The sequence below is a fragment of the Quercus lobata genome, chromosome 11 (assembly GCF_001633185.2).
Source record: "Quercus lobata isolate SW786 chromosome 11, ValleyOak3.0 Primary Assembly, whole genome shotgun sequence".
Taxonomy (NCBI): Eukaryota; Viridiplantae; Streptophyta; class Magnoliopsida; order Fagales; family Fagaceae; genus Quercus; species Quercus lobata.
This window is the reverse complement of record NC_044914.1, coordinates 27,839,527-27,865,360: the sequence shown is the minus strand read 5'-3', so window position 1 is coordinate 27,865,360 and position 25,834 is coordinate 27,839,527. Positions and strand designations below refer to the sequence as shown.

Sequence of the window (25,834 nt, the reverse complement as noted above, 5' to 3'; positions counted from 1 at the left end):
ATATTACATCCACAATATTTTTACAATACTTTCACAACAAATTTTTAGTGGTAGATTGTTATAGGTGTGAAAAAAAAAAGTAATTTAAATTGTGGATTCAAATAAGAGCCAATAATAACTTACCACATATGATTTATTATAGACGTAAAACTTCTCAAAACTAATAAATGTATGTAATTTTTATTTTAATTATTCTATATATCACACAAGCTACCTGGTAGTATTTTATTTTAAATTTAGTTCCTACAAGTAAGAATTTTATTTTGAGTAATGCTAGGCATAGTTTTGAAATTTGGACCATTCAAAGAACCATACAAGAGAGAGATTTAAGATTTTTAAGATCAAACTAAAGTCAAACCGAGATTGAACCGTGATGATATCATAATTTATTTAATAATTATTTAAATTATAAATAAATATATTAAATTAGTAAAAATTAAAGATTTAACTAAAATATATAAAAAAAATTTGCAGAAAAAACATTTTTCAACTTAAGATTTATGATAGATTTATATATACGTTAATTTCTAAGTCAAAGCAAATTTAAAATCTTTTTCTTTTTATTCCCTCAATTCACCTGTCAACATCATGTCTGATCTCGTCAAGACATCAACTTTATCCATTTTTATTTTCACTTTTCATTTCCCAAAATTTAATCTACACCACACTTTTTAAAACAATCTCTACCACAAGTCAGCCACTTACTCTTTTATTTTATTTAAGTAGCTGCAGCAGTCTATAGGACCAACATTATTTTATTTATAGATACCAAACTAGGTAAAATAAAAAAGGGTTGCCAACAATGACTTCTTCAACCATTTGCTATTTGCTTTTTCCGTTGTTGTTGAAGATGCACGTACCAGACAGAAGTAGGTAGAAGGGGTTGCGTTTTGGTTTTGATCGGAAAAAGGGTATATAAGAAGGCTCCAGTGTATTTACCGATCCAAACAGCCATTTTTATCGTTACCATATATATATTCTCTCGTACACGTTCGCTCACTCCATTGGTAAGGATTTATCAGTTATATTTGCATCTTGTTTAGTTTTTGACGTTCCATGGCAACAACTAACAATTCTGTGAATTTGATCTCTAGCAAAGAAGATTATATGAATTTTATCTCAGTATTGACCAACTTCACTATGTGAACATGTCGTTTTTATTCTTTTTGGCTTTGAAAACTCTTCACTGCTCCACTTTGTTATGTACTTGTGATGATAGGCTTAACTTGATGGATTTGGTTTTTTCCTCAAAAGAACACACTATGGTTCGAATTTGGGTTGCATGATTCCTTCGACTTATGGTTGCAAAAGAACAAAAAAAATGATTTAGTATTGGTGAACTTGGTTTTTTTAGTGAAAAAAAATGGATTTTTTTTACTAATTTTCTTCCCGAATTTATATTTCCAGTCATAATTACATTAAAATAACAGTAAATTTTTCTTCCCATAATTTACTTATTGAGTTAATCATTAATTGTTATATTAATTGAGTTAATTTATACATTAATGAAAGAAATATATTTCTTCACACCATTTGAATTAAATATTTGTATGTATATTTACTAGAGAAAAATATATGTTATGTAACTAGAATATAATAAATAAATCTATACCATTTAAATTCCCTTTAGCTTCCTTTCTCTCTTACACATCGTAAGATTCAGTACATGAAACATATATTTGTGTCAAATACTTGTTATATTTTCATTTTCATTTCAGAATAATGTGAAATTTGGCTATATAAATACAAATACTATATATTTGACTCAAATATTAATTATTAACTACTTAATTGCATATTATTTGTTAATATATAGATGATTATGTACATACATACATATATATATATATATATATTTACATATGAAAAATTAAGAAGTAAAACAATCTTGAAATATATATATTGGCCAAAATATCGATAGATTTTTGGATTTAAATTTAGCTATCCGAAAACTGCAATCAAACCATCCTTTACCTCCATTTTCCATCAATGAGATTAACTATTTTAGCCTAATTAACATTTTGAAATGTATTGAAAAATGCAAAATAAATACATGAATTATCAAGTCATGTTTAAGACTGAAATCCTATCGTTAGCCTTAGAAGATATTCTGAAATAGCCAAAGTAATCACCATTAAGTTCTTGTTTAGATTATTGATGAATATAAAGCTAGACAAGAAAAAGCTTTGCGCTTGATATGATTAGAAAACCGTGCCGGGGCTTCAGCTACTTTCATTTTTTAGTCTAATGCGAAATTTCATGACATGAGTGACTGTTTTCTTGGTTGCAGCTGAGGCCAAGTTTGCGTCTATGGCTTCACCCACTCAAACCAAGAGTAACAGGTAATACAAATAGCTTTCAGTTAAAAATTACATTGAGCAGTTTGACAAAATTTGATTAGCATTTTTTAATGCTGGAAGTTGCATAAATATGCTTCTTGCATCAAACTTAGTATATAGTATAAACATATATACCTTGGTGTTTTCTTTACTTACATTTCTTCTTGTGATTCGTGGTCCTTTTAATATATTGTGTATGCTTGAATAATAATTATCATATGTATCATATATAAGATACAAGGATCAAAGTGAATATATTTGTAACATTCTTCCCTTTCTTTTGTTTGAAAAAAAATATATATAAAACACTAGTGGAGTTGAAAAACATGCCGATATCAACTGGGATGAACTTGGATTTGATCTAGTCCCAGCAGATTACATGTATGTCACGAAATTCGGTAAAGAGGAGAATTTTACCAACGGAGTCGGAAACATTATTCCCTATGCAAACATTGCAATAAGCCCATTTGCCGGAATCTTAAACTATGGACAGGTGAGATCATCTTTGATTATGCAGAGGAATATCATACCCAATTGTATCATTTGGCCGGTAAACAAATGTACTTTTGGTCACATAAAAATAAAACTCATTTAAATGTACATATTTACACAAAACAAGATTCTCTTTATTTTATTTGAAATGGAGATAATTCATTTCATGATTAAAATTTTATTTTCTACATAAATCTGACACTGAAATATGTGTTATGTCATTTAAAATACTAAATACACTTTTAAATTTGTAATATTTAATCTCTGAATCATCCACTGTCATTTCTTTAGGGATTGCTGGAAAGTCTAAAGGCATACAGGAGAGATGATGGTCGTGTATTGCTCTTTCGACCGGAACAAAATGCTCAACGCTTGCAGATTGGTGCAGAGAGACTTTGCATGCCATCGCCATCTATTGAGCACTTTGTTGAGGCTGTAAAGCAAACAGTCCTGGCCAACAAGCATTGGGTATTAATTCCCTTCTTGTCTTTTATTCCTCTAAATGTCTCAACCACAATTTTTGAACCTTTAGAAGTTAGTATTTCATGAAATATAGGTACCTCCCCCAGGGAAAGGTTCGCTCTATGTTAGGCCATTGCTCATTGGAAGTGGGCCTGTACTGAGTTTCGTAACAGCACCGGAAATCTCATTTCTTATACATGCTTGCCCTGTTGGAAATTATCACAAGGTGGGTTATTAGCTATGCTTATTTTGCCTTAGTTAATAGAGGAAAACTATACTGTACCAATATATACCTAAAACCTCTCTAATAACATTTTGTTGCAAGAAGACACAGTCAAAGAAAAAAATTCTTTTTGTAACGGGTACAGGTGTAATGTCTCTTACAAGAAAATGAGACCATATGAGACTCACCTCAATATAAAAGGCATTACCCATATTCCCATTACACCTAATATCATCAACAAGACTATAAATATATGCTATTGAAAATAAAATATAAAATATAAAATATAAAAAAAAGAGGTCTTTTTTTGCATTTTATATTAGATTGCTATATTAATTAATAAGTAATATGAAAATCATAACATTTAATTTTCTCAATTTCATTCATAACCGATGGCATAGCTGGATGCGATTGGAGTATTTACTTGGATCTACTACTGACACCATTTTTAGTGTACTTTAATCACAATAATAGGCCAAGCCATATCGATAGAAACTGTGAAAAATGTTATCTCTAAGACTTCTTGTAATTAAAACTTATTTTAACAAAAGTGAATATGCTTATTTACGTACAAGATAGCATCATATATAACATAAAGAGAAGGTAACTATCAAGGATTGAAGAATTTTCAAGAGCTAAATTAACGTTAATCAACTATACTAGTTTAACGTATCAACATGTCTTTTATAATACCTATTTTGAGAGGTTGCCTTCACATACTATAATGTTGGGTTTTTTTTTTCTTTCCTCCCTATATAATATAATAGGGTCCCTTAAACTTGCTTGTGGAAGATAAGACCCATCGTGCTACTCCTGGTGGAACTGGGGACATCAAGACCATCACCAACTACTCACCGGTAATCATAACTTCTTTCAGGTTTTTGCTTTAAGAATTCTACTATTCTAGAGCTTCCTGTGCGATTAATGCCTCCGAGTAAGGTTTTTAGTATTTTTATCTATATAGAAAATTTAATATAATTATAATTATACAAATATACATTAAGAATGAGTCAATAAAAAACTTTACCCTTTTTTTTTCTGCATGGGTTCAGGACAGGAGGATCCAGTGCCAACTCTAGGCCTAGGCTTAAGATCCCACTAATTTTTTTTTTAAGTCATAAAATTTAAAATGATAATTAATTTTTAATATATATATATATAAAAGTGGGTTTTACATTCTTTTCCCCCTTCCAAGAAAGCCCCAAAATATTGAGACAATAGAAATTCAACACAAATAAAACCCTAAACTCTTCATAAAAAAAATAAAATAAAATAAAGTAAAGAGTGTGCTGAATATTATTTAATTGATATTTAAAATACGAAACAAATTAAATTAAATTAAATTAAATAAAACAACTAAAATTTATCACCTTAGACATCAAAATGGTTTATCTACTTGCCACGTTATCAAGTAAAGGGCTTCATTATGATTTCTTGACTATACTGATGATCACTTATGCGCAGAAGTGTTCCCTTCCATTATGTAGGTATACAAAGCAATAGCTCAAGCAAAGGCCAGAGGATTCTCTGATGTCCTATTCCTAGACGCGGTGACTAAAAAATATATTGAGGAGGTTTCATCTTGTAATATTTTCATTGTCAAGGTATGATATTTTCGTTGTGATATTTTATCGGAAGCAATATTAAAAATACTACAAATTTTATATCTTATAAAGTTATGAGTCACTTTTTATACACATAATAAAAAAAATATTTAAAATAATTATTTATTATATTGTTGATGAGACACCAACAATTTAGAAGTATAGTTTATTTAACTCAAGAGTCAAGAGAGATGGAGAATACAATAAAACTGAATTTGCTAAATCATGTCAAGCTTAATCACATATTTTAATCACACATTATTTCTCAGAAATGATTGTATTTACATAAATTATGTTGTAGGGCAATGTTATTTCAACCCCAGCAAGTTGTGGAACAATTCTGCCTGGCATCACTCGAAAAAGTATCATTGAGATTGCACTTGGCTTTGGTTATCAGGTGATTATTCTTCTCCTATGATTGATGTACCAAGTCATACATGTTTGTAATGAAAACATTCATTGCATTCAAAAACTATTTTATTATAAGGTATTCACCAAAGTATTAAATTTACATATTTCAAAAATGATTACCATGAACTGATTAAAAATGTGCCAATTTTGTTCAGGTCGAGGAACGTGTCATTCCATTGAAGGATTTGTTTGATGTTGATGAAGTTTTCTGTACTGGAACTGCTGTGGTTGTAAGTCCAGTTTCTAGTATAACCTATGGGGATAAAAGGTAACTATCAAGTATCAATTCAGTTCATTTTCATAAATATTTACAGCAATGTATATGTCTTTTCCTTTATGTGTATATATGAGGACTAGGTCTTATTGGTTTTGGTTACATGGCTATGCATGCAGGGTTGAATACAAGACTGGAGCTGAAACAGTGTCTAAGAAACTTTATGATATGTTAACTGGGATTCAAACAGGCCGTATTGAGGACAAGATGGGATGGACTGTCGAAATTGATTGAGCCTTCCCTCTCATTTGTGGCAAAACCTTGTTTCTATTTTTTTTTTTTTTTTTTAATTTGGACTAGAATGCTGCATTTCTACAGTTTATCAAATTTTATGACTTCAAAGGGATAGTTTTATTTCTTCCATTTTTCTTCTCCTTCTCGTATCATGTGGTGTTGAATTATTGTAGCCTTTTGGTCCTAATAAAAATATAGGCACTACCAAAAAAAAAAAAATTCTTATAGCCGCGTTTTTAAAACACGGCTATAGCTCCTAAAAACGTGGTTATAAGACGATTTGGCCTATAGCCACATTTTCAATTGTGCCTAAAACCCGTAACTATAGGACATACTCTAGACGATTTGGCCAATAGCCGCATTTTTCAAATGCGACTATAGGGGACAGCTATAGCCACGTTTTAAAAACACGGCTATAACCCTTCTTTTTTTTTTTAATTTGCCTATAGCCGCGTTTTAAAAATGCGGCTATAGCCTCTCTTTTTTTTTTTTTAAGGCCAAATGGCAAGTGCATATATAAACACTACTATAAGTTTTACAAACACTACTATAGGAAACCTATCACACACTAAATTCCAGCTTGTTACTTGTTGCATGCAACAAATAACAAGCCAGAATTTTCTCAAATATCAAGCTGGAATTTTCTCAAACCTATCACAATGTTGATTCAATCAATCTTTAAGGAATATGGGAAATTATCAATCTTTAAGAAATATGGAGTTTAATACAGCAACAAAATGGAGGAAAGTTTAGAGTACATTTGACACAAAAAGATGCAGCAAGCATCAACACATGATTTTGAGATACCTCAACTGCAAACATTGGGTATGCACATGACTATCCCTAACCTTCCTATGGCTATCCCGGATGCTTCTAGGGATGCCTTCCCATCTCCAAGCTCTTGTCTACAAGTGAGGCATCGGTTTTGTACCCTTGTTTTACAGGTAAAACACAATGTATGTCCATTATGGTACTGCAAAAATATAAAGGCAACAGTCAACTATTTCAAACCAAGTAGAGAACTAAGAAGAACATAAGTTACTTCATATAAAGAAAACCTTGACTTTTCCAAAATTGAATGCTATGATCAAAATATACAGCAGCTAGAGACGCTCTTAAAAACAAGATTAGTGAAGTTAGACAACTTTTCAGCACTATCAAATGTGATCTTATATAACTTCTATACTTTCAATAGTTTTCTAAGAAATGATAGTCGCTTGGAGCAAACAAATTAAGGATTAATATATGGGAGTGAAGCATTGCATCTTTCAAGTATTGGTGCCTAAATTTGTTTAATATGTTACAATTAAAGTGGGTGTGTTTATATGTTCCTAAACAACTTAGCAAACTCTTTTCTTTTCTCTTTTATCATTTATCATTCTAATCACCTAAGAAGACAAACTCATCAAAAGCACCACAATCTCAAAAGCAATGCAAATTCCATAGAATACCCAATTCATGTTTCTTCCTAAACAACTAAGCATACTCGTCTTTTCTTTTTTTATAATTCTAACCAACTAGGAAGAGTCTATAACTTCACTCGGAAACAAACCCATCAAATGTAATACAAATTCCATAGAATACCCAAGTCATGTATCTCCCTAAACAATTTGGCAAGCATATACTTCACTCAAAAACAAACCCATGAAAAGCATCATACACTCAAAAGCAATATAAATTCCATATCATTCCCAATTCATGTCTCTTCCTAGACAACTCAGCAAGTATAAACTTCACTCATCACTCTTAAACAAGCCCACTCGAAAGCAATACAAATTCCATTGAATAACCAATTCATGTTTTTCCTAAACAACAACAAAAACAACCCTTTTAAAATGCTAATATACCTGCAACTTGTCAAGGTACTGAGGCTGACCATGGCCTCTCTTAATGGTCCTAGTGAGCTCCAAAAGCCTGTTAGCAAGCGTAGACTTGCCATGATCAACAAGAGCAATAATGGAAAATTTCCTATCCAACAAAATCGCACAAATGAAACCAGCAAAAAGTACTAAAATAACAATAAAGAAAAAAAAAACCAAAAATTACGAAACGATATTTATATATTTCAAACTTACTGTGAGAACAATGCATGGCTTCACTGTTTAATCCTCTTAGACTCTTCTATGTTGTTAAAGGATCAATGTAGCTGTCTACATATACAAGAGATTCAACTAAAAAGTTTTGTTCACAAAAAGGTTTGTCAATCTTTGAATGGCATGATTAACATGTCTACATATCAACCTGTCTATAATATCAAAATAATATTCATGTCTAAAATATTCATTCACGAACAGCCAAAAAGTAATACAAAATAATGCCATTCAATATCCACGAGGAGTCCTCATTTAGATGCAGTGTTATCCTGAATATATTAAACACATTGTATTAGTAGCACATAACAATACATTGCAATAAATACACAATTTTCATTAAATTAAATGCAACATTTTTAGTACCTGAGAAGGCAGTAAAGAATGCAGAAGTGGGCTAAATTGGGCTAACATTTCTTTCATGTGCAACATCATTTCTGCCATTTGCTCTTTATGCTTTGCATCTGATTGGGCTAGTGCTTCAGCGAGTCGCTTCTTATGCTACGCATCTGCTTCGGCGAGTTGCTCCTGATGCCTCTCCTTTGAATGGGAAGGTTGGTCCATCACAGATCCAAGCAAAGTTTCCAATTCAGTCATCTGATGGGTCGTTTTGCTTGACGACGATGGAGTCGATATATAGCATAAAAGGTTGGACCCATTTCTTCCTGATGGGAATGGTCCAAAACCCACCCCATGTACACAACCACAGCGTTCTGCACCCATCACTTGAGCAAACACATCATCTTTCGACCATAGGATTCCTTCACCACGCTCCCCTCGTAGTGATCTGCCCCCTTGAGTTAAAATTGATTCATCTTAGCCTGTTTTCACACAAGAACCAAATAACATATTACTTGCTATAAACAATACACGCACAAAATACAAAAGAAATAAGTTACGATATAGGGCTTACAATCTTCTCCCACACTTCAGGATTAATAGCATCTCCATCTTTGGTAAAGTATACTTTTGCAAAAACATCTACATGCTCCACTGCTGCCCCACTTTCTTTTGCCTACATCATATTCAATAGTCTCATTACAATAGTGAAAATTTATGTTGGTTATATGAAACAACAATCGACAACCAAACATAGCAAATGGAATTTAGGATATAACATGCAATATAATGTAAAATAAAATAAAATAAATGTAGATTATTACGTTAAAAAAGACAAGTTTTGTTGTTTTCTTTATGCGAATGCTTAGTATCAAGCAGTTTTCGATCCCAACACTTTTAAAATCCATTACAGTTAGTTGTGACAGTGGCTGAAATAGTCTCTAGCTAGCCCCATCCCAAAGTTCTATATATTGGCTACTACCACAACCCAATTTCCTTCACTCAACTTCCTCACATTTCCTCTCTCTCACTTGTCTTTACTATCAAAGCTTCAATTTTTATTGCAATCAACTTGTCTCTCCTGACTCTTTGCTCCATTTCATTTCTAACTAAAAGGCTCACTTGTGCTAAAACAACACACACAAGCAATGTTACAATTTTACAGAAAATTGAGTGATATCACTCAAAACTCACTACATCCAAACAAACTCTAACACACTTTGTAACGAGATTACAAGTTACAACATTGTTTCCAAAAACAACATTTGCGAAAGCTCTAATGACAACTTTAAAACAACATTTACAAGTTCTTATGGCAAGGCTTCTAGTATTATGTAACTACTAAACAATCACTGTATATTAATAACAAGTCGTTAATCAATGCGATGCACCGTAAACATAAAGTTCAAGAATAAAATATTTATATGTGATACATATATATATATATATATATATTACTAAAAGTTGAAGCGTAGCGTTTAATGCTGCTGCTCTCACGTTGCGCCACATCAGCTGCCACATCATTCTTTTTTTTCTTTTCTTTTTTAAAATATAATTTGTCCTACAATTTTAAAATGATTTTTACAATTTTTGGCTCTATAAATACAGCTCACTACTTATTTATTTACTTCCACTATCACCCTATAATAAATTCAGCCCACTACTTATTTATATACTTCCACTATCACCCTATAATAAATCTGTATAATTAATCCAGCCCACTTCTTATTTATTTAGGGTTTTTTTTTTCAATTTTCTTATAATTTTTTTTAACATTTATTTTTTTAATATTTACACTTCTCCAACCTTTCTCTCTCCCTTACCATTTCATCTCCCCACTACTTTTCCAATCTTTTTCCCTCCCTTACCTTTTCATTTCTCCACTACCCTCTACATTAATATCATTTTTCCTCTATCCCTTCATCTTCCTTTATTTTTGTCTCTTCTTATTCACACCCTCTTACTATAACTTTGTCACTATTTATTCTATTCTATACATAGTTTTCCCTCACAAAAAGAAGGTTCCCTCTCTCTCTCCTTCTCTCTCTCTCTCTCTCTCTCTCTCTCTCTCTCTCTCTCTCTCTAAATTTTTTGGTGGATTTTTTTATTTTTCTTGCATCTCTACTTTAGGTTGATAATTTTTTATATTCTTTAAAACTCTATCTTGGTTTAATGCAATTTAGTTTTGTTTTTTAAATTGTGATTTAGTTTTGTTTTTTAAATTGTTGTTGTTGTTGTTGTTTTTTTTTTTTTTTTTTTTTTTTATTATTCTCTTTGATTGTTAAATGTTATCCTATTGCGTTCTAAAGAATTAAATATAGTATATAAAAATATAATATTATTCTATTACATAGCATGATTTGGATAATTTAGTATTTATTCTGTTACATAACATGATTTTTTATAGTTCTCAATTTAGATGTTAAACTATGAGACTTTACTAATTTTTGTTTATTTTCTAATCCTTTGTAGTGGACAAAGTACTCTTAATAGTTGTATTAGAAGTACTCTATAATGTTATTTATTTAAAGAAAAGTAAAGGTTAGCCAAACGAAAATAATCGGATAGGTGACAAATTTAACTTTTGCAATTTTATTTTTATTATTATTATTTTATAACAATGCATATATAGAAATTTAATTCTTGGATTTTGCTAATAATTTTTTATTTGATAATATGTTTTGGGCGGCTAATATTGGTTCAATTAATCATTGTTAAGTTTTATTAATTTTTTTTAGTTTACGTTTTTTTGGTGTTTTGGATTGTTCCTATATTACATTTATGATTGTTCCTATAATAAATAAAAATATAATTATGAAATACATTACTCATTATTAGATTAGTTTAAATTGTAAAAAAAAAAAAAAAATTAATAAAACCACCATAAAAATAATTATCACGCACAACGCGCGGGTTCGCGGCTAGTTTAAATTAACAAATTAAATTAATTAGATAATTTGTAGGAAAAATCCTATTTAATTTAATTAGATCAAAGTGATCAAACATAATTTTATATACTGATATAAAAAAAGACGGTGAGTTCTAGTTTAAACTAATTTAGTTCAACAATATTTATAATGCTAAACACCCCCCCCCCCCACACACACACACACTCACACACACTCACATATATATATCAGATTAACGATGGTGAGTAAATGGTATGATTTCAGAACCTTCTGAGACAATATCAAGAGAAATCAACAAATGCATGAGAAATTCCGTCAAAAAATATCTATCTCTAAATTTTATTAGAAATTTCTTCTTTCTGAAGTTGCATTTAGAATCAAATAGTTGTTGATTCTCTTGTATGTTCTTACCATATGCATGGACTACCCTAAAAAAAAAAATCTAAATATTCCAAGCAAAACCAAATCATTTCAAAGGTTGCAGATTGAAGAAGTAACTGAATTAAAAATCAGAGGAGAGCAACGTACCTATAATCAACGGCAGTGGGTACGATGAGGGTTCGACGGAAGCACTAGGGAACCTAGCTAGGCGACTAATTAAAGAGGGTGAGGGAGACTAGATAGGGAGAGTGAGACTGATGGAGAGTGGGGAAAAGTGATCGCAGAGCAGAAAGTGAAGGAGAGTGATGGCAGAGAGCGAGGGAGTGTATAGGGAGAGAGTGAACAGGCATTGTGAGACGTTAGGGATTCAAATTGTTAAGGCAAACTCGATTTTCAAGTTACCGAGTTATGCATGTATACACAAGCATTTTTTTATTGGAAAAGGCCACGTCTGCTTTGCCAGCGTGGCACAATGCTTAGAATAACTTGACTATATGAATATCAAGGTTTTTAGTAACTCGCTTATAGAATAATCGAGTTTTATATGAAAAATCGATCCTCATATTATCGAGTTTCAAAACAGGAGCATTTCCCTGAATAGTTTGAGAAATGAGGCAAAATTTTGGAAAGTTTGTGAGAAAGGGGTAAAACCCCATTTTGGCCCTTTGTTGAGGCTGTAAAGCAAACAGTCCTGGCCAACAAGCATTGGGTATTCACTCCCTTCTTGTCTTTTATTCCTCTTAATGTCTCAACCATGCACATTTTTGAATCTTTAGAAGTTTGTGTTTGATGAAATAGGTACCTCCCCCAGGGAAAGGGTCGCTCTATGCTAGGCCATTGCTCATTGGAAGTGGACGTATGCTGGGTTTGGTACAAGCACCAGAATTCTCATTTCTCTTTTTTTTTTTCTTTTTTTTTTTTTGAGAAATCATTTCTCATATTTGTTTACCCTGTTGGTGTTGGAAATTATCATAAGGTGTGTTATTGGATATGCTTATCTGGCCTTAGTTTATAGAGGAAAACTATATATACTAGTTCATCAACAACAACAACAAAAAGACTACTTTACATATATTTTCTTTAAACCTCTCTAAGATTGTTTTGTTGCAAGACAACATCAAGGATAAAATTGTTTATGTAACGGGGATAAATAGGTCTAATGTCTCTCACATGGGGATAGGGATGGGGCTAGATGAGAGCCAACCCAATGTGAGTGGCATTACTCCTATCCCCGTTACATCTAACACCCTCAACAAAACAATAAAGTTACACGGTTAAAAAAACAAGGTTACCTTTTGAATTTTATATTAAATTGTTATATTGATTAAAGAGATTAATGCAAGACAACATTTTTCATAGATTTTTTAATAACCACTGACATAGCCTGATATAATTGGAGCATTTATATGGATTTACAGCTAACACCACTTTTATTTATTATACTTCAATCATCATAGGTCAAGTCATGTCAATAGTTGAGACTTGAGAAAATGGTTGTTTCCTAAATTTGTTATAGTTATGAAAATGTTGTCTCCTAAACTTCTTGTTAATTAAAACTTATTTTAATGAAGATGAATATGTTTAGTGAATCCTGCTTATTTCCTTACAAGATCATAGAATAAAGAGAAGGTAACTATCAAGTATTGAAGATTTTTCAAGAGCTAAATAGTTAATCAACTACTTTAATTAGCACATCAGCATGTCTTTTATAATATCTATGTTAGTATCTTAAAAGGTGTTGCCTTCACATATTGCAATGTTGTTGTTTTTTTTCCTATAAAATAGGGTCCCTTAAACTTGTTGGTGGAAGATAAGACCCATCATGCTATCAAGATTCAAGACCACCACCAAGCACCAACTAGGGCTTATTTGGTAAGTGATTTCTAGTAATATTGTTTAAATTTTGTGAAAATACGTGTAGGTGAAAAAGTGTATGAAAATACGTGTTGTGGTGTTTAAACAACAGTTTTCGTTGTTTAAATCCCATTACCAAACGGGATCTACTCACAGGTAGGCATAACTTCTTTGGGCTTTTGCTTTAACAATTCTAGCGCTGCTTGTGCGATTAATGTTGACCACTAATTTCTTTAGTATATATTGAACTAAAACGAGATGCTATTCCTATTACCCAGTCGTTTTTTCTGTATGGGTTCAACAAGAGGATCCAGTGCCAACTCTAGGCCTAGGTTTAAAGCCCCCACTTGTCGCATAAATTTATAAAGATCCCAAAGCCCCCAATTATAAAAACAAAAGGCTTTCAAAATTGTAATAAAATAAAAATAAAAATAAATAAAAAACTAGTTTTAAAATTTCAAAATAATAATATTAAGCCAATAGAAATCCAACCCAATTAAAACCCTAAACTCTTTTACCAAAAAAAAAAAAAGGTTACAAATATGTAGAATATTATTTAATTGATATTTAAAATGTTTACTAAAAAAAACAATTAAAATTTATCGCTTAGACCTCAAAATGTACTATATTGTGAAGATCATCGGTCTAGGTCTAATTTTATAAGGTCTGCTTGCCACGTTATCATGTCAACAGCTTCATTATGATATTTTGGCTATATTGATCAGTGTTTTTTTTTTTTTTTTTTTTGGGTTACTAGTTGTAAAAAATAAATAAATAAATAAACCAGTAATTACTGGTTGTATAACTATATTCATCAGTGATCACTTATGCAGATTTGTTCCCTTCCATTATGTAGATTTACAAAGCAATAACTCAAGCAAAGGTCAGAGGATTCCCTGATGTCCTATTCCTTGACGCGGTTACTAAAAAAAATATCGAGGAGGTTTCATTTTGTAATATTTTCTTTGTCAAGGTATGATTAATTCTTGTGATGTTTTATAATAATAATAATAATAATAAAAAAATGAGGTTAGAAATGTTACAAATTTTACTATATATATCTTATAATCTAATGGGTCATTTTTTTAATCACATAACCAATTAAAAATATGTAAACTATTTATTTATTATGCTTCACTTTTCATGATTTGATAGCTACAATGGAGATATAGGAATTTTTGGACCCTGAATATCTTCATTAGAAGACTAGGAACGGCAATTGAACTATAGGGCTCTAAATTTATTTATTATGTTGTTGATGTGATACAAATTATATTTATTGTCATTTCTAATTTGTAAATTCTTAAAAATAAGTATGTTCCAGTTAATTTAACTCGTAAAGTCTCTTATCTCTCAAATAAAAGATCTAAAGTTCAATCCCCACATACACCCAAAAAAAAAAAAAAAAAATCTTATTCTGATAATAAAGAGCAATCATTATAGAGTAGACATCATAGATTTGAAATATTATCCAATTCATATTTATTAAAAAAAAAATCTTTAAAGTAAAATTTTAGTAACTTTGGTATTTTACTTTTATCATTTAATCTCCTCCATTTTTCTGACGCTACACATGAGCTATTATACTGATAACAAAAAAGTTTCAGAAACTACATGTACGGACAATTTAGAAGTTTAGTTTATTTATGTAACTCAAGACAGATGGAAAATCACATATTTTAATCACACATTATTTCTCAGAAATTATTGTGTTTACATAAATATGTTGTAGGGTAATGTTATTTCAACCCCAACAACGTGTGGAACAATTCTGCCTGGCATCACTTGAAAAAGCATCATTGAGATTGCACTTGGCTTTGGATATTAGGTGATTATGTACAAATAGTAACTAACCACCTGATGACGTGATTTAATGGTAGGAAATTCTAATGACCCATCACATCTGAGAGTTTGATAGTTGTAAATTCGAGTAATGGCAATCCCCATTATTGTTTGGGTAATCCCAACACCATATAAGAGTATGTAGGGTTTAAGTAGATGGGAGACAATAACCACACGCGTGAACCCCTTTTTTACAGTTAAAAAGAAAAAAAGGTTACTTCGTACATATATATTTGTAATAAAAATATAAATTGCCTTCAGAAGTTTTTTTATTCTAAAGTATTAAATTTACATAATTAAAAAATGATAACCTGATCACCAATGTGAAAATTTTGATCTGGTCGAGGAACGTGTCATCCCGTGGGGGATTTGTTTGATGTTGATGCAGTTTTCTGTACAGGGACTGCTGTGGTTGTAAGTCCCGCTGTTAGTATATCCTACAAGGATAAAAGGTGGTAGTAACTGTCAATTCAGTTCATTTTCATATATATTTATAGGGTAGAGGTAAACCTATAGCAATATGCACTGTTTGGTCTTATTGGTCATGCCTATATATGCAGGATTGAATACAAAACTGGAGCTGAAACAGTGCCTAAGAAACTCTATAATATGTAAACTGGAATTCAAACAGGTCGTATTGAGGACAAGATGGGATGGACTGTCGAGGTTGATTGAGCCTCTTTTCACTCTCATTTACAACACAACTTTGTTTCTTTTTCTTTTTCTTTTTCCCCTTCAATTTGGACTAGAATGTTGCATTGCTAGAGTCCATCAGACTTTGAGATAATTTTCTTCTCTATGTACATTTTTTTTTATTTCCCTCTCGTTTCACATGGTGTTAAACTATTGTACCCTTTTGAACAAAGTACTTAAAACTAAAACCGCAAGATTTACAACTGAACTCTCCTCTTAAGGAACTTGATATTTCCAGTTAATATGGATATCAATAAAATGGGCAATTGAGGATTTTATAATATTTAACTTTGGGTTAATTACCTTCTCATGGGATAAAGGGAATAATACTCAGAATGGGAAAAAATTACAACCACCTTGCTGAAGAGACAACATTGAGATAAAATATATATATACACACACACCAACCTGGAGAGTTTTCTCAACAAAATAAAACCGTGACCAATTAGAAAATCACAAATTCATTAGAAAATCCCAACTGCAAAGCAGAACTGCTCTGAGGATCTAAACTCTCCCTCTCTCTCTCTCTCTCTCTCTCTCTCTCTCTCTCTCTCTGTGTGTGACATTTAATATGCATGTTTGCACTCGGCACAGAGAGAGAGAGAGAGAGAGAGAGAGAGAGAGAGAGAGAAAAAAAAAACACTTTGATCGTCCTAATAGTAAATTAGCAGATCTTGCTGGAATTAGTGATACGAGTAAAAGTTCCTCTCTTGCTACAATTCAAATGCACCATATAAACATGACACCACCAATACACACAACCAGAGCCTGAGAGGAGCGTGTCCATAAAACATATTAAACTCTGAACCTCCCCAACCCTCGACCCAAAAAATAAAAATAAAAAAAGCCTTGCCCCAACCCCACCTTTCCTAAAGATAGGAGGGAGATATTACTTTTACTAAGAATATCATAATCTACTTCTTGGGAATTCTATAATTTAATTATTTGTACAAAAATGGTGCATATCTATGTAACAATTAACCTCAGGATATCAAAGCTAATAACAAATTTCAAGTATCAATCTCTAAACTTAATATTGTTTAGATGCTCTATGAGCAAATCATTCCAAGTATCGGTAATTCCTGGTAAGCACCAGTGCATGCAATCATCATGTTTCTTTCCACCAGATGTGGATGGATGGGCATCTGCTCTAAACTCACTCAAGCGAGTTATGTCCAGAATATGGAAACCAGACCCTTTGAGGGCTTTGTATAGGTGCTCATTCACCAGGCGTGCCTCGACATTTGTTCCATTATTCTTCAATGAGAAAATTTCTTCAACCTGAAAGGTAAACCAAGACTTTCAAACCTTTGTTGTCGTCTTGCAGAACAGAAGCAAAACAACAATAGAAGTATGTAGATAGACTTAACAGACCATGCTTCAATATTTACACATATTAGAAATGGAAGTTCCAAGTGAATCACCTGCTCTGGCAACAAAGGCTGTAGCCGTTGACAAGAACCACCTTGGTCCCAGTCACCTCCCTCAAAATGTCTAGGTGATTGTGTACGAAAGAATTTGATCGCACCTGGTTGCAATCTTTTCTCTACAAACAGTACCTATCATGAATAAACATATACTATAAGAGCAAATAACTACACAAAAACTTAACATATGCAATATATAACATCTGATCATGTTGAACTCACAACCACAACTTATCAAAAAAAAAAAAAAAAAGGCATCTGATCCAGTCAAAATCAGTTCCCATTTTGCTTTTTCTACTTTAATTATGGCATTCTCAGATCAGGTAATCATGTAAAACTATATGACAATGAACTCATGACTGCATTGATATCTCGCATTAGAACCTTTGAATCAGAGAACTCAGACACCCATAGGCATGCAGAGCATGGCCTATCCCCATCTTTCCTACGCAGACAAAATTTTAGGACCAAAAATTGCAGCCATAAAATTTAGTAACGAGCAGGACTTTAACATCAATAATAGCTACAAAAACTAGGAAGAGTAAGCCCGCACTTAATTACAGCAATAGTTACATATGTGCTAGCCTGCGGAAATAAAGTTGGAAGTACAGTTGGACCACTTGTCAAGTGGAAGCATAGATGTTCACAATTACAGAAAGTCAAATAAAGAAAAATTTCAATCCCATACCATGTGTTTTAAAACCATATCCAGGCCAACATGAGGGGGAATTGGAGGTATGATAGGCTCACCCTTCTCAAAGAAAAGCATGGGTAACTTCACAGGGTGAAATTTTGAAGGAGCCCACCACCTATTAACAAGAACCAGAAGGCCAAATCATGATCAGCAGCAATCTCATACCATGATCTTATCTGCAATTTAACATAATGGAATTTTTTTTTTTTTTACTTATAAAAAAAAATGTAATTTAACATAAATATGGGGTGCTAGCATGCTACACGTAACTTTTTATTCAATTAATATTTTGAAAATCCCTCCATTTAATTACAAATTCTTTTTGTTTTTAGCATACACGCCAAATTTCATTGTCATAAGATGTTATTTACTACCTGATCTAAATCTTAGGTTTGCTTATAATTTTAAAGCACAAAGAACTTGAAATTTAATATTTTCATACATAAGATACTTTGTCATTGATCTCTGATCATTTTGATTTCTAAAAGATATTGAAGGTATAAGGAGACAATGTAATTATGTAATCCAATGATGGATTAATCTGAAAACACATCCAATGAAAAGAGTTGTAACATTAGCAAAAGTTACACCAAATGTAACTTAAACCTAAATGATGCGGACAAGAATGAGTTCAAGGAAAAACAAGATTAAATACCTAAAGAATCAAGATTTGTGGTCTAGTATTCACCATTCAGCAGCTTATTTTAAGCTTCAAGGGTGTGATTGCCTTCTCCTACCTAAGTGTGATTGCTTAGGAAAGCCTAGGTGTGATCGCCTAGTGTTTTATTTTTTTTATTTTTTTTCTATTTTATCCCCTGTCTCTACCCCAAACAGCCATCAAGATTCATTCTTTTCTAACCTAAAAATCCTTAAACATCAATCTTTATTAAAAAACCCTTCAAGAACTCATCAAGAGATCTAGAATAGTGCTGAATTCTTAAAGATCCTGCATCACAAAACCTATATATTTTTAAGAATTGGTTCGACAAAAGTTTGAAGTAAGCCATGAGAAGTAGTTAACTGAAGATTTCACATATGGGAAAGGACGACGTTGCCAGCTAAATCTTACCCACAGGGCAGCTATAATTATTGTATTCAAATAATAAGGAAGTCAATTCATCTATTCTCACCAAATATAAGCAATAAAACTTCCCAAGAAACACATTAAAATCTCAAAAAATCATGCAAATTTAAATCAGAGATAGTGTCTATATTTTTGTCACTACTAAAATAAAGTCAATTCATTCAGCAAGATACATGCATTCACACATCATATAAGTCATCAATACTCTATGAGATATTATGGAAAAGAAAATAAATTCACCAGTGTCCTGTATTAAATATTAGAATATCATGGAAGGCTGGAGCCTCTGCCCATGTGCCTTCTGGTACGTCAATGTCAACTCTAAAACCCTCTTTATATCCAAGAGACTCCAACGCACCACCATTAGCATTAGCTGACCACCTACATGGAACAGGAGCAGAGCAAGCCTCAGCTTTATAATTCAAACTGTGGATTGTATTGTACACACAATCAACTAAACAACTAAGAAAAATAACAATTATATACAATGCATGATCTTTATCAGTCATCTACAGTGACTGCATGATCTGTAATTTCAATTTTAGACTGAGCAAAAATAAGTTCACAGAACTTCAAATTGAAGCCATGCACCACATCCATTACAATTCTTAACCACCAAATGATAAAGTCACTAAGCTGCATGACTTATTGTTGCCAAACACATTCCTGTAAAACTCTTCAAAATAATTACCGAGTTAAAACACAATGCCTTTTTTTTTTTTTTTTAATTACTTTTTACTGGCAACCAAATCTTATTAATACATAACTGGATGGTAAAATTCCCTTTAAACTAAACCCAGTAAAAAAATTAAAAAGGTACATTCTATGTAATATTGTGCTCTGAATCAAATTCATGATAAAAAGACAATTCAGGATGCCATAGTCCACATAAAATAGTGCTCAGTCTTGAACACATGATGAACAATTTGGGAAGAACTACTGAAAATTCTTAGTGTCCACTTGCCATGAGCTTTTTTTTGTTTAGATTTTAGCTTATTTTGTTTGTGTACAGAAAAAAGCCAAATCAGTTAAACAAACACTTAGCATTCCCAATAATCTCACATTTCGAATATCTATCAACAAGTCTAGGGTCACAACAAATTTCACAACTATAGATGTGGCGACTTGCTAATGGCGGATGATAAAAGAGGTGTCAGTACTGGGCCCATATGAGAATCAATAATAATCTGCCAACTTAGCAGTTTTGAAAAATGCTGTGTATTATTCTATATAAGTATATATATACATACACACCTCACATTCTGGATTCTCTAGAAAAGCCCTCCATTTCTAGAAAAGGTATACTATGTTTCCAATGCATGTATTCTCTCATTCACAATGTGTGGGAGAGAAGGTTCTTTGTCCAGCAAAATCAAGTAATGAACAAAACAACCATGTTTGGTGGCAGAAGATATAATATGTCATGCACTTAGATACAGCAAAATAATGACCAGATAACGCCTTACCTACCATAACGCGCCAAAAGATTTGTTCGATGATATGCAATGGTAAGATTATAACGAAGAAACGTAAATCCACGATCAGCACCAGCTGGCCGCCACTTCTTCACTTCACTCGACACTCGCTTCAGGGTGCAGAACAGAGAAACAAACATATTTCTATTCAAGGAATCCCCAACAAACCCTGCACTGTTGAACATTCATAAGGTCTACAAAAAATAGCACCATAATTCCATACATAGAATCCATACGCACGCGTGCCTGTATAAATACGCAATCAGTATGCAAAAACATTAATATAAATAATGTATAGCTGCATACCAATGATAATCAGAACAAAAGATGGTTAAGCAAATTACATGAATGGAATTTAAGTTGCAGAAACTGTTCAGCAAAATAACAATGCCAAATCAGACTCGTATGAATTTCATAATTTTGTTTGCCAATTGCACTGATTAACTTTACTAAAGCAATCACACTAATTCACTTTCTCGGCAACCAAACAAAAACTAACTGATTCGTTTGAGAGAAAGAGTACCGATGTTGGTGTCTCTGAACTTGTGAAGAAACGCAAGGGGATCGAACGGCGGGAGATCACAGGTGCGGGGCATCCATCGCCACGTGGTGAGATCGAAACCGTTGGATTTGTTGTTGGAGATGCAATTCCAGCCCTTGAATATCTCCTTGCAAGTAGCGTCGTACCTGGCGGGTTTCGGGTCGGGTATATGGATCCAGGACCCATCGGAGTAGTCGCAGGGAGTGGAGTCGGGGGTCCGGGTTTGGAAGGTGCGGTAGTGGGAGTGGGAGAGGGAAGGAGAGGGAGAGGAGGTTTTCCTGGAGAGAGAGAGGAGGAGGAAGATGGAAGCGAAGCAGAGGAGAGAGAGAAATGGGAAGAGAGGGACTTTCTTTGTGTGCTGCTGCTCTCTGCTGGCCATTGCCTAACGGTGCTGGTTCAGGTTCACATCACTCGGATCCAACTCCAAATAGGTGGCTTTTCTTTTCTTTTCTTTTCTTTTTTTTTACTACAAACTTGCTGATTGAAATTTCATGCAAGTTTAATTTTAAAATTTGATAAAGTCCTTTTATTTCTTAATATATTTCAAATGAGCAATTTTTATTGTTTAAATTTTGAAAAATAGGTTTTATTAGTCACTCCATGTAGTTTCCTCTTTCTTTCTTTTTTGTTTTTTCTTTTTTATAAATGCCTAAACAATACAATTGAGATGACGAGCCCATTTGAATAGGCTTGTTCACAAAGCCTTAACCGCGATTTAGTCAAACATGATTTTATAAACTGTTTGGCTCCATAAAATCAGCATGTTGGTGTTTTTTTAAACCTAGATTTTTCATGTTTTAGAAAACACTACTTCTTTCTGCCCTTTGAGAAATGCATTTTAAGTTACCACTAATTTTTTCTTTTGAAAATCAAAATAGCGCCAACGATAATCTTAATACTATCCTTTCATAAAAATTTTAACAAAAAAACACTGTTTCGGAACTAAATGGGGATCTACCACTTTTTCATAATGTTGTTGTTGCTGTTTTTGTTTCTTCATGAATTGTGGATTTATTTGGGTTTTTGGTTGCTTTTGAGACATGCCCATTTTGGGTTTTGGTTAGAATTATTGTTTTATATTTGTAGACACATAGATATCGCTGGAACTAGAACTCTGTTTTTTTTTTTTTTTTTGTGGGGTTGGGAATAAATAGATAAAGGAGTTTTCTTTATTCTGTTTCTCATTCAAGAATCAGAATTGTGTTTATGTGCTTTTGATAAAAATTCAATTTTTAACATTTATTAGTGATAAAAAGTTTAATGGGTATTCCTTGCGATGTGTCTTGTTGTATGGCCATATAGTAATAAGAAAAATGTGAAAGAAGAGGATATTCACCATTGGCCATATGTGAAACTTCCCAATAAAGCATAGCTTATGTTGATTCAAGGAGATGTAAAAACCTATGTGACGGTTTGCGGGTAGAAGACGCGAGGTTCCTGCCATGTGGAGGTAAGTAAGATACCAAATCCATATCCTAGTTGGTGGTTGAGGGCTTGAGGCAATTATTGATGGTATTAGGAACACGGCGACCAAGTGCAGAGCATACTCCTTCAATTGAGTTCCTAGAGAGGCGAATAGAGCTATGCATGAACTAACTGGGTGGGCATCATGCTCAAAAGCCAAAACTTGAAACATCTATAATACGAAAATTATATTACAACTCACTTATGCGTGATACATGGTAAAAACTAAAATCTACCTAATGGCTTTAACCAATTCATGGTACACAACTCAAATCCATATGTGTGCGGTGGTGTGCCCATTTATGACATTGTCCAATTAATTAATTCAGTTTTAAATATATAGATTTGGTTTTGTTCTTGCTTCTTGGCTTCCAAGCTCTTGAACTTGAAGGCAATTCACCAATTATGTCTAACTTAAAGATGCCAAATAATTATAGAGGAAAGTGTTTTATACGCTAGGCTCACATGTCAGTCTCAAAATGGTCTTATATGTCCAGCTCATACAAGAATTTCTCTTATTATAAACATCACTTAAAGGTTGCCAATTAGTCACCTTAAGTACCAAATTGCCGTGGGTTCCATTTAGCTAAAAAAACCCATCTCCAAAAATGATTATATCTATCAGTAATAATAAATTTTTTGAATCTAACATCCAACTACCAAAAAATAAATAAATAAAACTAAGAGAATCAATAGTTATAAACATTCTTCTTCTTCTTTAAAGATAATAACAAACTAAAATACGTTAATTGATACAAAACCCACCTTGGTATGAGTCCATTGCCAATTCGATCTTCATTTCTCTTAGTATCTATTCTTGGATGATACATTCTTGATTGGGAGGATAGAAAATGTAATTTTTTTGGTTTAAGTAGAAAAGTAAAATGATAGAAAATGTAATTTGTATACATTTACTCTCATACCCCTAGTACATAAAAAATAACTTTTTAATAGCTTATAAAAATTAATTTTTTTAATTACTACAAACTAATACAACTAATAAAACATCTAGAAAAAGAAAAATGAATAATAATAATTTAAAATTTTGTTGCTTGATATAAAAATAAAAAATAAAAAAGAGAGAGAGAGAGAAGAAGAACAAGAAGCAAAATAACATGTTCATTGTAGAATAGTAGGATGCATGTATTGTAAGCATCAAAGTCTTAAAATAATAAATAAAAACCAACCAAGTTAAACTAACATGTGCACATTAGGAGTAGATGAGTCATTTTCCATTTAGCCCCTTGCCACCCCTAATGTGGGCGATTAATTTTGGTGGGCTTAGAGGGAAAGCACCACAGGTCCCACCATTTTTTTCTCCTTTCATCTCTCCAAACAAACACCCACAAAAATCATTTTCTCTCCCATTTTTTCTCCTATCTTTTCCATCCTTCCTAAAATCTCTCCAACCAAACAGGCCCTAAATTAGGTAGATCGATTTTTGGTGGGCTCAAGGAGAAAATATCTTGGGCCCTCCAGTTTTCCCTCCTATCATCTCTCCAACCAAACATTGACAAAATTCATTTTCTATCCCCGTTTTTCTCCTCTATTTTCCATCGCCACTAACATGTGCACAGTAGGAATGGATGAGTCATTTTCCATTAAGCCCCTTGCCATCCCCAATTGGGGGGATTATTTTTGGTGGGCCCAGAGAGAAAGCACCATAGGTCCCACCAGTTTTTTCTCCTTGCATCTTTCCGACCAAACACCCACAAAAATCATTTTCTCTCCCATTTTTTCTCCTATCTTTTCCATCCTCCCTAAAATCTCTCCATCCAAATAGGCCCTAAATTAGGTGGATCGATTTTTGGTGGTTCCGAGGAGAAAACACCTTGGGCCCTCCTATCATCTCTCCAACCAAACACCTACAAAATCAATTTTCTCTCCCCATTTTTCTCCTCTATTTTCCATCATCCCTAATAATAATTTAAAATTTTGCCGCTTGATATATATAATAATAAAAAATTAAAAAAGAAGAAGAAGAAGAAGAAGAAGAAGAGAGAAGAAGCAAAATAATGTGTTCATTGTAGAATAGTACGATGCATGTATTGTAAGCATCAAAGTCTTAAAATAATAAATAAAAGCCAACCAAGTTAAACTAACATGTGCACAGTAAGAGTAGATGAGTCATTTTCCATTTAGCCCATTCCCCCCCCCAAATTGGGGGATTAATTTTTGGTGGGCCCAAAGAGAAAGTACCCTAGGTCCCACCAATTTTTTCTCCTTTCATCTCTTCAACCAAACACCCACTAAAATAATTTTCTCTCCCATTTTTCTCCTATCTTTTCCATCCTCTCTGAAATCTCTCCATCCAAACAGGCCCTAAATTAAGTGGATCGATTTTTGGTGGGCCTAGGGAGAAAACACCTTGGGCCCTCCAATTTTCCCTCATATCATCTCTTCAACCAAACACCTACAAAATCCATTTTCTCTCCCCATTTTTCTCCTCTATTTTCCATCGTCCCTAATAATAATTTAAAATTTTGCCGCTTGATATGTTAAAAAAAAAAAAAAATGAAGAGGAAGAATCAAAATAACGTGTTCATTGTAGAATAGTAGGATGCATGTATTGTAAGCATCACAATAGGAGTAGATGAGTCATTTTCCATTTAGCCCCATGCCACCCCCAATTGGGGGGATTAATTTTTGGTGGACCCAAAGAGAAAGCACCATAGGTCCCACCAGTTTTTTCTCCTTTTATCTCTTCAACCAACACCCACTAAAATCATTTCTCTCCCATTTTTTTTCCTATCTTTTCCGTCCTCCCTAAAATCTCTCCATCCAAACAAGCCCTAAATTAGGTGGATCGATTTTTGGTGGGCCCGAGGAGAAAACAACTTGGGCCCTCCAGTTTTCCTTCCTATCATCTCTCCAACCAAACACCTACAAAATCTATTTTCTCTCCCCATTTTTCTCCTCTATTTTCCATCATCCCTAAAATCCACTAAATCAAACGGACCCTTAGCAAGCAAATTAGCCTATACAACTAACCAATTAACATT

At 32.8% G+C, this 25,834-nt stretch overlaps 2 protein-coding genes and 1 pseudogene across 3 annotated transcripts; 2 read left to right on the top strand and 1 right to left on the bottom strand.

The window, feature by feature from the left end:
- The first annotated feature begins 780 nt into the window (after positions 1 to 780).
- Positions 781 to 6,120, top strand: LOC115968947 (branched-chain-amino-acid aminotransferase 6-like). Its single transcript, XM_031088490.1, has 10 exons — positions 781 to 1,007; positions 2,291 to 2,342; positions 2,652 to 2,832; positions 3,123 to 3,299; positions 3,388 to 3,519; positions 4,284 to 4,373; positions 5,004 to 5,120; positions 5,422 to 5,517; positions 5,687 to 5,799; positions 5,925 to 6,120. The coding sequence occupies exons 2-10, from the start codon at positions 2,311 to 2,313 to the stop codon at positions 6,037 to 6,039; spliced, it is 1,053 nt and encodes a 350-aa protein (XP_030944350.1). The 5' UTR covers positions 781 to 1,007; positions 2,291 to 2,310; the 3' UTR covers positions 6,040 to 6,120.
- A 5,495-nt stretch (positions 6,121 to 11,615) lies between these two features.
- On the top strand, positions 11,616 to 15,440 carry LOC115966654 (annotated as a pseudogene).
- A 335-nt stretch (positions 15,441 to 15,775) lies between these two features.
- On the bottom strand, positions 15,776 to 21,841 carry LOC115969435 (protein trichome birefringence-like 13). 2 transcript variants are annotated; one of them, XM_031089088.1, is made up of 6 exons: positions 21,351 to 21,841; positions 20,819 to 20,996; positions 19,593 to 19,733; positions 18,263 to 18,383; positions 17,572 to 17,706; positions 15,776 to 15,891 (listed from the first exon to the last, which is right to left on the bottom strand). In XM_031089088.1, exons 1-6 carry the CDS (start codon positions 21,745 to 21,747, stop codon positions 15,808 to 15,810), a joined length of 1,056 nt encoding a protein of 351 aa, XP_030944948.1. In that variant the 5' UTR covers positions 21,748 to 21,841; the 3' UTR covers positions 15,776 to 15,807. The 2 variants fall into 2 exon arrangements, with proteins under 2 accessions (XP_030944948.1, XP_030944947.1); XM_031089087.1 differs by lacking the exon at positions 15,776 to 15,891 and adding an exon at positions 17,058 to 17,428 and having other exon boundaries at positions 21,351 to 21,839.
- Between the last annotated feature and the right edge of the window lie 3,993 nt (positions 21,842 to 25,834).

Coding starts and splice junctions, on each gene's coding strand:
- LOC115968947 (XM_031088490.1), top strand. CDS start 2,311: ATGGCTTCACCCACTCAAACCAAGAGTAACAG. Junction 2,343..2,651: donor ACTCAAACCAAGAGTAACAG/GTAATACAAATA, acceptor ATAAAACACTAG/TGGAGTTGAAAAACATGCCG. Junction 3,520..4,283: donor CTGTTGGAAATTATCACAAG/GTGGGTTATTAG, acceptor ATAATATAATAG/GGTCCCTTAAACTTGCTTGT.
- LOC115969435 (XM_031089087.1), bottom strand. CDS start 21,747: ATGGCCAGCAGAGAGCAGCAGCACACAAAGAAAGTCCCTCTCTTCCCA. Junction 18,384..19,592: donor ATATTTAATACAGGACACTG/GTGAATTTATTT, acceptor TCTTGTTAATAG/GTGGTGGGCTCCTTCAAAAT. Junction 17,707..18,262: donor ATATGGTTTTAAAACACATG/GTATGGGATTGA, acceptor TATTCATGATAG/GTACTGTTTGTAGAGAAAAG.